The sequence below is a fragment of the Chrysemys picta genome, unplaced genomic scaffold (assembly GCF_011386835.1).
Source record: "Chrysemys picta bellii isolate R12L10 unplaced genomic scaffold, ASM1138683v2 scaf460, whole genome shotgun sequence".
Classification (NCBI taxonomy): Eukaryota; Metazoa; Chordata; order Testudines; family Emydidae; genus Chrysemys; species Chrysemys picta.
Genome location: NW_027053167.1, coordinates 1 through 11,353, shown reverse-complemented (window position 1 = coordinate 11,353; position 11,353 = coordinate 1). Strand labels below are relative to the sequence as shown.

The 11,353-nt window shown below is 48.9% G+C and overlaps 1 protein-coding gene across 1 annotated transcript; it reads left to right on the top strand.

Moving 5' to 3' along the window:
• The first annotated feature begins 617 nt into the window (after positions 1 to 617).
• Positions 618 to 7,690, top strand: LOC135978814 (butyrophilin-like protein 9). The gene is made up of 8 exons (XM_065579583.1): positions 618 to 996; positions 1,754 to 1,786; positions 1,889 to 1,921; positions 2,697 to 2,717; positions 2,826 to 2,852; positions 3,800 to 3,975; positions 5,066 to 5,165; positions 5,717 to 7,690. The coding sequence occupies exons 1-8, from the start codon at positions 861 to 863 to the stop codon at positions 5,809 to 5,811; spliced, it is 621 nt and encodes a 206-aa protein (XP_065435655.1). The 5' UTR covers positions 618 to 860; the 3' UTR covers positions 5,812 to 7,690.
• The last annotated feature ends 3,663 nt before the right edge of the window (positions 7,691 to 11,353 follow it).

Below are 11,353 nucleotides of genomic sequence, written 5' to 3'. Positions count from 1 at the left end.
TTTTTTCATGCAATCCACTGTCAACCTGTGGAACTCCTTGCCAGAGGGTGTTGTGAAGGCCAATATTATAACGGGGTTCAAAAGGGCGCTAGATAGATTCATGGAGGACAGGTCCATCAATGACTATTAGCCAGGACGGGCAGGGATGGTGTCCCTAGCCTCTATTTGCCCGAAGCTGGGATTGGGTGACAGGGGATGGATCACTTGATGATAACCTGTCTGTTCATTCCCTTTGGGGCACCTGCCATTGGCCACTGTCAGAGGACAGGCTACTGGGCTGGATGGACCTTTGGTCTGACCCATTGTGGCTGCACCCCATGTGCCATGCCGCCCCCTGAGGCCCCGCCCCTGCCCCTTCTCCCTGTGCTCATGCCACCTCTTCTCCCCAAACCCCTGACCTCACACCAACCCTTCCCCCAAACCCAGCATTGTCCCTCCTTCCCCGCAAGACCCCACCTGCTGCTCATGCCTCTCCCCCTTCCCGTCACTTGATCTTACAGCTGGCAAAAAGTGGGGGGAGGGCCTGACCCCTTGATCCCCCCAGTTCCGGCACCCCTGCATCCGCTGCTATATTTTATTCCAGTGTCCGATGCTGAGTACTCGACTCGACTCTGAAAGCCCACCCCTCCATTCAGGGCACTGCTGCAGCGTCGCCGAGAGTGGAGCACCCATAGAGACCCACTGAAAGAAGAAGAAAGGGTTACTCACCTTGTGCCGTAACTGTGGTTCTTTGAGATGTGTCCCCCTGTGGGTGCTCCACTACTTGCCCTCCTTCCCCTCTGTTTTGGAGCACTTACCTATGAGCTCTGTGTAGAGAAGGAACTGGGGGCAGTTTGTCTGCACAGCGCTATAGTGACCTAATGCATGGGAGGGGGAGAGCGTATGTGTGGGCCGAACAGAAACGGCTGCCTAAAATCTCCGATGAGAGGCGCAGGGGTGTGAATACACAGAGAGTGGAGCAACACACGTCTCGAAGCACTGCAGTTACTGCACAAGGTGAGTAACCCTTCTTATCCCATTTTCCACTCAGGGAACTGAGGCCCAGAGCGATCAGGGCCCCAGTTCAGCTAGATACAGGTGTAACTTTAAGTGTGTGAATAATCCCATTATTATAAGTCAGACTCTCGCTGTCAGGCATTTTTTCCAGCCCTCAAATCATTTTCGTGGCTCTTTTCTGCATCCTTTCCAGTGTTTCAACGTCTTTTTTCAAATGAGGTCAGCCAGTTGTTCAGGCAGCCCCACAGCCAGCTGCACCGGCTGCCAGCCACGGCTGGAGTGGCCCAGGGCAGCTGGCCCCCGGGACCATCTGAGCAGCAGCCGGTGGGGCTGGCCCAGAGACTGCCTGAGCAGTGGTCCCTCGGGCGGCCACAGCAGCTGCTGCTAAAAGGCCCCCTGGCAGCTGGTGCCACTGGCCCTGCCCCCTCTCCAGCAGGGCCCCCCCTAAGATTTACTTAGGGGTACTTCTCGTATAAGTCCTGAACTGGTCACAGGTGGTGAATTTTATTGTTTATTGCCCGTGACCTGTCCACAACTTTCTCTAAAAATACCCGTAACTAAATCGTAGCCTTGGGCATGGTACAGGGGTGATTGAGTGAGGGTCTAAGGTCTGTGATGTACTGGAGGTCAGACTACGACCCGTCCGGCCTTAACTCTATGAAGCTATGGTTTTCTGCAAAATAGCAGCTCTTTGCTAGTATTAGAAGAGACCATCACCCACTGGAATCTCACCTCTCTCAATCTCTTCTTTCTTTAGACGATCTGCAATCTAATCTGGAGAAAGAGAGAGGTAAGTTCCTGGGACAAGTTCACCAAACTAACAGTAGGAAATGAATAACCTCGTTAATGCGACAGCATGAAACCTCACCTCTTTCTTCCTTTTCTCTTCCAGAGATTCTGCGCTCTGAGCTGGAGAACGAGAGAGGTAAATGTCTGGGCTCTCAGGAGGCTTGAATGATTTTCTCTCACTGTACATAGTCAGACAGACTTTGGCCTCTGTCTCTGCACTGTCTGTTAGGAGAGGCTCTGGGAACCAAACGGCCGGGGAGCTCTGACTAATCATGGAGCGGGGTAACTGCTCCATAGATAAAGTTGCTGCTCAGTTTCCATTGTAAGCCTGATTTTAGCCCTTCCTCTAAACTACACACACAGGGGAGTGTCCATATCCCAAACTGGTGGGTCTGCCTGGGCCAATGTACCTTTTTGCTACTGAATTTGAAGGAATGGCCGGGTGGGGAGATCCTGATGCCCTGGAAAAAGAGGCTCAGCAGAGTCCTAAAGTCTCCAAGCACTCTCTGACTCTGAGGCACAAAGTCAATGAGAAGGAGCCAGCTAATGTTGCTGATCCCTGAGTTGAGATCCAGCATCCAAAGTCAAGGTTTAGCGCATTAAACCCTCACTTCCACATTATCAGGGCTTAGCCCCTCACCGAGCTTCTAGGCACACGCGGAGTGTGGACGCTACACCACAGGTGAGCCCAGCTAGGGCAGGGCATGGGAACCCAGCGAGGGTCAGATGTCAAGAAGGGGGGTGTGATCCATGGAGAGATCTATGAGGATGGAGCTCAGGCCAGGAGACCTGGGCAGAAAGAAGCCAGCAGAGAGCACAGTGGAGGGGGCAAAGTGGTCCTTTAAAGGCACATTCCCTAACCCAGGAGCTGTTGTAGAACTGACTGCACACCCATGTCTCTCTGTTTGCAGGGAAATCCCTGGCTGAACTTGGTAAGTGCCATGTGTCGTCCCCCCCCCCCCCCCCCCATATGACACTGTGTCCTACGCCAGCAGTCCGTGCTCCGGGGAGTGCTCACCTCTTGGTGTGTTTGATTTCAGGCTGGAGTAAAGTCAGAAAAAATGCAGGTAAGTGAAGCTGGTATGTTAATGTCAGACCCCCTGCACCACTCTGCTGCCCAGCAGATGCACACATGCCAGAAGTCACAGGGAAAGCAGTGTGGTCAATGAAAATGCCAGATTCGTCACAATGCTCACACTTAACTATGGAGTCACCAGCGCTCCAGTGTAACTGCGATAACTCAGAGTGCTCCTAAGGCCGGGAACTTACCCGCTGTCAGTCCAGGGGGGTAGGCGCTTACAGGAGTTTGTAATTGTGGGTCAGAGTTGGGGTTTTGCTGGACACGTGTGGTGAATTCTCATGTGTTGTGTTGTTGTTAATTGACTTCATGAACTAGAAGGGATCTAGGAAATTGTGTAAATTACCTTAACTGGCTGCGGGTAATTGTCTTAATGCTTTTTGGACTCTGGTGAAATCTCTGTTTTTACGGAGTTGTCAATCAGTAGCCCTTTGGCCAATTCAGTTCAAATTTGGTAGAAAAATTCTACCTCAGACCCAGACCAAATCTACCAAATTTGAGTGTGATATGACTCTGCGGGTGTTGGAATAGAGGGCTCCCAGCTCAGGCGTAGATTGGAGACTCAGTTGCTGTCTTAGCTGTGGAGACGTGGTAGCGGCCCCACAGCACAGATTTTGTGGTAGGTGACTACTGAGTTCTCGTAATGGTTTGAAATGACGTCCGTGTGTGTAACACCTGAGCTCTCTCCTCACTGGGGCCTCTGTAGAGGTTACAGACAGGCCCAATGGGAGCTAGAGGCATCTCCAGCTCTTTCAGGGGAGCTATTTGCCTCTAGTGCCTGGGAGGAGAGCTGCAGTGACAGGCAGAGAAGCAGGTTCCCGGGCGATAGAGGCTGGAAATCAGAGCGTGTCCTAGCCAAGACAGAGCTGGGGGGAGGATGGGAAACAGCCCCAATGGGCTGGGCTCTGCCCCTGATGCTCTGCCCCATCTCTGCAGTGAACGTGATTCTGGATCCGGACACGGCTCATCCCAGCCTCGTGGTCTCTGAGAATGGGCGATCTGTGAAATGGAGGGGCCTGCAGCAGGACGTGACTGACAACCCCAAGAGATTTGATAGTGAAACCTGTGTGCTGAGCTTGGAAGGGTTCACCTCGGGGAGACACTACTGGGAGGTAGACGTCAGGGGTGGGAGGACCTGGGCTGTGGGGATGGCCGGTGAGTTTGTCAGGAGGAGAGGATCTGGGCCATGGATCAGTGTGGGAGCCATTACCGGACTTGTACTTCCCCGGATACCCTCCTGCCCCTGACTTGGAGCCTCAGGAAGATCGGGGTGTATCTGGACTATGAGCAGGGCCTAGTGTCATTTTCTCAGCCTGGTACTGAGGCCCCGATCTTCACTTTCACCTCCTCTTTCACTGGGCAGCTCCACCCTTTCTTCTGGGTCTACTCCCCAATCACACTATGTTCCTGAGATATGGCATGGGGCGGGGGGGGGGGCATAGCATCTCTCACTGCTCAGACTTTTTTTGTTCTGTTGTTTTTCTGAAATGGACTAATTTTTCATTTTTTAAATATTTTCCATTTTTTTATTCTTTTCAAAACTTGGAATTTTCCAAAATGAATATTTTCAATTTTGAAAATCCTTCGATTTGACTAAGCTGAGGGCTCAAAATTGGCAAAGCAGAAGAAATCCTGAGTGATGTGTTGTGTAAGACGCTACATAGAATAGAACAGAACTCAATACACAATACATCAGAGGACCCCTCCCCCCAAATAAAAGGTTTAGTTGAAAATTTTGTAATAATGCAAAAAAAAAAAAAAAATCTCAAGAAAATCCAAATGTTTTCACACACAAAATCTCTTTTTGTAAATTGGCCAAATTTCCTCAAGATATTTTTGAATGAAAACTTTTGTTCAGCTCTGATTAACACCTGTAATTGCATATAATCAATGAATGTTTCCTGGTTCTTAGTCCTGTAATTTATGAACTGACCACCATTGATGAATGGAAGGGGTAAGAACATGAGTCAAACCCTGTCCCAAATAGGGTGACCAGATAGCAAGGGTGAAAAGTCGGGACAGTGGGTGGGGGGTAATGGGCATCTATATAAGAAAAAGCCCCAAATATCGGGACTGTCCCTATAATATTGGGACATCTGGTCACCCTAGTCCCAAAACATCACATTGTCCCAACTGGATAAAAGGCTCCAAAAAAGCCGATTCCTAACCAGTAACCATGTTCTGTGACATTATTGGTGAAAGAAACGGAGTCAGAGGAATGGAGGGAGCTCGGTTCTCTGGATGAGTGTTGATCATGCGGTTCACAGCATCAGGAAGGCTTATCCTAAACCCAAAATGACAGGTATGTCCTACACCAGCTAAATTTAGAGTTTTAGGCCAGAAGGGACCATGAGATCATCCAGTCCAGACCTCCTCTATATCACAGGCCACCAACACACCCAGCACCCTCACATCAAGCCCACCACCAAAAATTAAACCAAACTATTGCAGCCCACAGGAGACTAGACTATCACGTGCCACAGCCACGGAGCCTCACCCAGCCTGAGCGGAACAAAGCATGGGGGCAAAAACTAGATCAGTCTCGTAATACTTCCCCAGTCTCATAATACTGCTCTTGAGAGGGTGCTAGCCTCCGCCACCCCCACCCACCCCAGTTCCAGTGTCTCTGGTGTCTAAACAGGATTTCCTTAAATCACAACAGCCACTTCTCCCATCTCCTGCTGCAGGATGAAAGGAAAGCAGTGCTTCCTTACGTTAGCCGCAGGATCTGATCATCTCCTGTATTAACTGGATGATTTAATGAGTTGATGACCCAAACCAACATCATTGTTAACCCACCGACTTATGGAGTCAGTCTCAGGTGTGACCTGGATTTGATCATTGTTTTCACAGGTTCCAAGGCCAGAAGGGACTGTTGTGATCAGCTTGTCTGGACTCCTGGAACACAGGCCAGAGACCTGCCCCACAATAATTCCTGCTCGAACTAGAGCAGATTTTTTTTTTTTAAATCATCCGCTCTTGATTTGAAATTTGTCAGTGATGGAAAATCCACCACGACCCTGGGTAAATGGTTCCAATAGTTAATTACCCTCACTATTAAACAAGTTTGAGAGGGGTAGCTGTGTTAGTCTGTTTCAGCAAAAACAACGAGGAGTCCTGTGGCACCTTAAAGACTAACAAATTTATTTGGGCATAAGCTTTCGTGGGCTGGAACCCACTTCGTCAGATGCATGGAGTGGAAACTTCAATGGGGAGATATATATACACATGGAAACACAGAGACAAGGCCTGTCATGTACCCCTTTGAGATGGCAGGTTCCAGGGCTGCTACCAGCAGGTCAGGCTCCAGTACCAGATCTGGCCTGGCTACAGAGCCTCCGGCTCAGAGAGACACCACAGAGGTGCCTGCCACAAGATTCTTTAACGCTCTGCCCGGCCAGGCGGAGGTTAGCTTATATAAGGTCTGTTGCACATAGCACCACCTAGTGGCTGAACAGTAACATACAGTTTACCATGACACTGCCCTGACACTGGAAAGTTTCACTCAGAGAGCCCAGAGAGGGGCCAGAGGTGCAGGTAACCCTGTATCTATGACAGGTTCCCTCCCAGGTCTGCCCCTTTACCATGGCCATGTGCGCTAATACCACCTGGCCACAAGCAGCTGCTACCCCCAGGCCTGGTGTAGCCTCTCCTGGGCACCAGCCCAGTGCAGCCACTCCAACCCATCTCCATGTACAGCTGGACAAACTCTGGAGGGTGTGTGTGTGTGTGAGATATTCCTACCCTTGTATCCCTCCCCACGGTGAATGCTGTGGAAAGGGTCTCGGTAAAGGGTGGACAGCTTTGGTGCAAGTCCTTGTATATTGTCAGTCCATTACTGGTATTATTTGTTTACAGCACAGCAGTGCCAAGAGGCTTTGTCAGGATCAGGGCCCTGTGGTGCTAGGATCTCTTCAGAGAAAGAGCACAGACCGGTCCCTACCCATGGAGCGCTCAGTCTGACCAGACAGGCGTATCACGAAGTGGGAATGTTCTGTATTATTTACCTGACCCCTAAATGTTGCATTGATACCAGTGGGAGACAGAGGACTGCTTGCTCTCAGGGCAGGCTAAGAGACATGGGTGTGACGGTGTCCCTAATGAAATTTTATGGGGAGATGCTTATAAATGTATATATGATGTAACTGGAATATGTTTTGTGCTACATGTGCCATGTAACATATCTCTGTAAAAGTTATGATCTACTGAATCTATTCCTCCTGTTTGTATGCAAATATCATTGTTGTAGTTGAAGTTATGAATATTGGTTTTATATTTGCTGGGTTTTTACATAGCCTTGGTAAGAGCCTGGGATCATGTCTGGAGAAAAGAATGTGCAAGTTAAGTGCAAGAACTTAACAGACAATAGGAGGTGCAGAGCCCAATCCACATCGGAGCTTGGCCAGGAATGCGAATGGCTGGACTGGTTAGGGTCCATGGAGATGTGACTTGCCCATGTGATCCCAAAACTCCAGGGTAACATGATGCTACACAGGGAATGGGAAGGAGTAACCATCCAGGGGAGAAAGTCTATTTAAATCCTTGGAAGACCCCTCCGTTTTGTCTTCAGTTGGCTAAAGAGAGAGGCTCTCCACCCACCAAGGACATACCTGAGAGAGACTGAACAAAGGACAAAGACAATAGGGGGTGTGAGCGATTGCTGGACCCAGGCTAGGAGTTCTACAGCCTGTAAAAGAAAGACTGGCACTACTGAGGTTTTTATATCTGTGTTGAGTTTGATTAGACATAGACGTGCGTGTTTTATTTTATTTTGCTTAGTAATTCACTTTGTTCTGTCTGTAACTACTTAGAATCACTTAAATCCTACTTTTGGTACTTATTAAAATCACTTTTTACTTATTAAGTTACCTGGAGTACGTGTTAGTACCTGGGGCGGGGGGGGGGGGGAAGGGGGGCAAACAGCTGTGCATCTCTCTCTATCAGTGTTATAGAGGGTGAACTATTTCTGAGTTTACCCTGTATAAGCTTTACACAGGGTAAAACGGATTTATTCAGGGTTTGAACCCCATTGGGAGTTGGGCACCTGGGTGTCGTAGACAAGAGCACTTCCTGAGCTGCTTCCAGGATGCCTACGGCTGTTAGTGGACGTGGCTCAGACCAGGGTCTGAGTTTGCAGCCGATCAGCGGGTCTGACTCAAAGCAGACAGGATTCGGGAGTCCCAGGCTGGAAAAGGCAGGAAAGCAGGGGCAGAAGTAGCCTTGGCACACCAGGTGGCAGCACCAAGGGGATTTCTGTGATCCCCAACCCGTTACAATGGGTGTGACTGCTACCTGGTTGAGATTAAATGGGTCATTGGGAAAAGACTGGCTGAGGCTAGCCCCAATGTGAAGACAACGGCAAAACCCATCACCAAGACATTGTTGCCAAGCATCCAAAGACCCAGAGGGAGGTGAGGTGGGGAAATCCATAACAGGGAAAATGAGCAACATCCCCCAGCTCGAGAACAAAGATGGGGGAGGTGTGAGGTGGGGGATCAAAGCTGGTTGCTGGAAGGAGTCGGGCTCTCCCCTGGAGTCTGACCAAGGAGCTCAGAGTGAGAGAGAGACAGAACTTGAGCAAGGGGGTTCGCTACAGCTTGGCTGGGCTCTGGGCTGACCAGAATGGACTTGAACTGTGCTTTAACCTTCAGTTCTCTGTGCCAACCTAAGGACATTCTATGCTGTGTCCAGTTGATTAGTAAACCCGACTGTTTTGACAACACGGTGTGTGTGTCACTGCAAATGCTTGCTGAGGTGCATTAATCCCTGAAGAGCGGACAAGTCTCTACCAGGACTCAGAGACTATCACGGTAGGACTTGCTGAACAGAGCTCCTGCTGTGACCCAGCAGTGCTAAAGGTCCAATCTAAGGAGGCAGTGAAGCAGAGTTGCTTATCCTGAAGGACGAGAGGGACCCCTGGAGGGTCTGGTAGATTGAAGGGGTTCCTCCTAGAGCCTCTTCCAAAGCTGGGAGTGTAGCACCGATCCTCTGGATCCATGACAATTGGTGGCAATGATGGGATGCTGAATGCACCAGTAGTATTTTGCAATAAGTGACTTGCAGCAGAAAAACGAGGGTCGTCAACGGAAACAACAAGAAAATGGCATATAACATGGGCCTTGGTTAGGTCACCTCCCTAAGAAGGGCATCACAAACCCTGTGCAGGGAGAGGCTAAGCCCTCTGGAGACAGATGGAAGGACCAAGTAACAGGTTCCAGACTCAGGTTGCTTTTCCAATGAAGCCTGAGAGCAACAGAGGTGGCAGCAGGATGTCCCCAAGAGGCAGTTCCCCATCCAGCAGGATGCCCTCATGATCCAGGTCCTCTTTGATAGATTAGAAGCAGTGGGAGCTGCAGCTGAAGGCGAGGGAGCTAGCAGAGCATGAGAAGCAGGAAAATCATTAGGCAGAACAGCGGAAGAACCAGGAGAAGCAGCAAAAGCATGAACTACAGATAGAGAAGTGGGGGGGCAAGAGGACCCACAGAGGGGACAGTGGGTGTGACGTTGCACTCCATATGATGTTATGGAAATATGCTAATGAGTGTGAATCTAATGTAACTAGAATATGCTTCATGCAAAAGGTCTCTTGTAAGGTATCGTTACAAAGTTCATAATCCGCTGAGTGTGGTCATACTATTTGTATGAATGTATCATTCTTGTATCTGAAACTAGAAATATGAAATATAACTCTGAGGTCCTATTGTAATTATGCAAAGTGTGGGCTATTAATGGTGGCTTGGAATCTTGATGGCTCCCATTTGCCAGGACGATTGTTTGTAAAGGGCTCCGTTTACTTGTATGTCCTCTTGTATACGTGTGTGCTGGCAAGTGGGTAATGAAGTCTTGCAGTGACATGTAATCATGTCACCTGAACTGGAATCCATCTTTAACCTGGTGCTGGTCCATTTAGAAGGAGGGATGGGTCCTAAAGCTATATAAGGGGTGGAACAGAACAAAGGGTGCTGCAGTCATGAGAAATCCCCTAGCTACCACCGGGGCTGGAACAAAGACTGTACCAGGGGAAAGGATTGGGCCTAAACTAGAAGGTATCTAGTCTGTCAAAGAAGCTTATTGGAACATCTCTGAGGGTGAGATTTACTTGCATTTAGCTTCCTACTGTATTAGGCTTAGACTTGCATGTTTTTGTTTTATTTTGCTTGGTAATTTACTTTGTTCTGTCTGTTATTACTTGGAACCACTTAAATCCTATTTTTTATAATTAATAAAATCACTTTTTACTTATTAACCCAGAATATGTATTAATACCTGGGGGAGCAAACAGCTGTGTATATCTCTCTGTCAGTGTTATCAAGGGGGAACAATTTATGAGTTTACCCCGGATAAGCTTTATACAAGGTAAAACGGATTTATTTGGGGTTTGGACCCCATTGGGAGCTGGGCATCTGAGTGCTGGAGACAGGAGCACTTCTTAAGCTCTTTTCAGTTAAGCCTGCAGCTTGTGGGGGACATGGTTCAGATCTGGGTCTGTGTTTGCAGCAGGCTAGCATGTCTAGCTCAAACAAGTCAGGGTACTGAAGTCCCAAGCTGGCAGGGAAAATGGGGTCAGAGGTAGTCCCAGCACATCATGTGGCAGTCCCAAAGGGGTTTCTGTGACTCAACCCGTCACAGTGGGGAAAGACCCTGGAATGCCAAGTCTGCAGGGAGACTAGACCCTAAATGGTTGCTCCAGATTGAGATTTCATGGATTGAGATCTGGTTAAAAGACAGGGAACAAAGGGTAGGAATAAATGGTAAATTTTCAGAATAGAGAGGGGTAACTAGTGGTGTTCTCCGAGGGTCAGTCCTAGGATCAATTCTATTCAATTTATTCATAAATGATTTGGAAGAAGGGGTAAGCAGTGAGGTGGCAAAATTTGCAGATGATACTAAGTTGCTAAAGATAGTTAAGACCAAAGCAGACTGTGAAGAACTTCAAAAAGATCTCACAAAACTAAATGATTGGGCAACAAAATGGCAAATGAAATTTAATGTGGTGTGACAGACCCAGACCAGTGGGGTACAGGAGTCTGGTAGAGGGCAAATATACTGGTCACTGGATGAGTAGTTTTCTGTTCCCTGAGTGACCAGAGCAGGGGCTGCACTAGAGTAATCAGGAACCTGCTAAAACCGGTTAAGGCAGGCAGGCTAATTAGGACACCTAGAGCCAATTAAGAAGAAGCTGCTAGAATCAATTAAGGCAGGCTAATCAGGGCACCTGGGTTTTAAAAGGAGTTCACTTCAGTTTGTGGTGTGAGTGTGAGGAGCTGGGAGCAAGAGGCGCAAGGAGCTGAGCGTGAGAGGGTGTGCTGCTGGAGGACTGAGGAGCACAAGCGTTATCAGACACCAGGAGGAAGGTCCTGTGGTGAGAATAAGGAAGGTGTTTGGAGGAGGCCATGGGGAAGTAGCCCAGGGAGTTGTAGCTGTCATGCAGCTGTTACAGGAGGCACTATAGACAGCTGCAGTCCACAGGGCCCTGGGCTGGAACCCGAA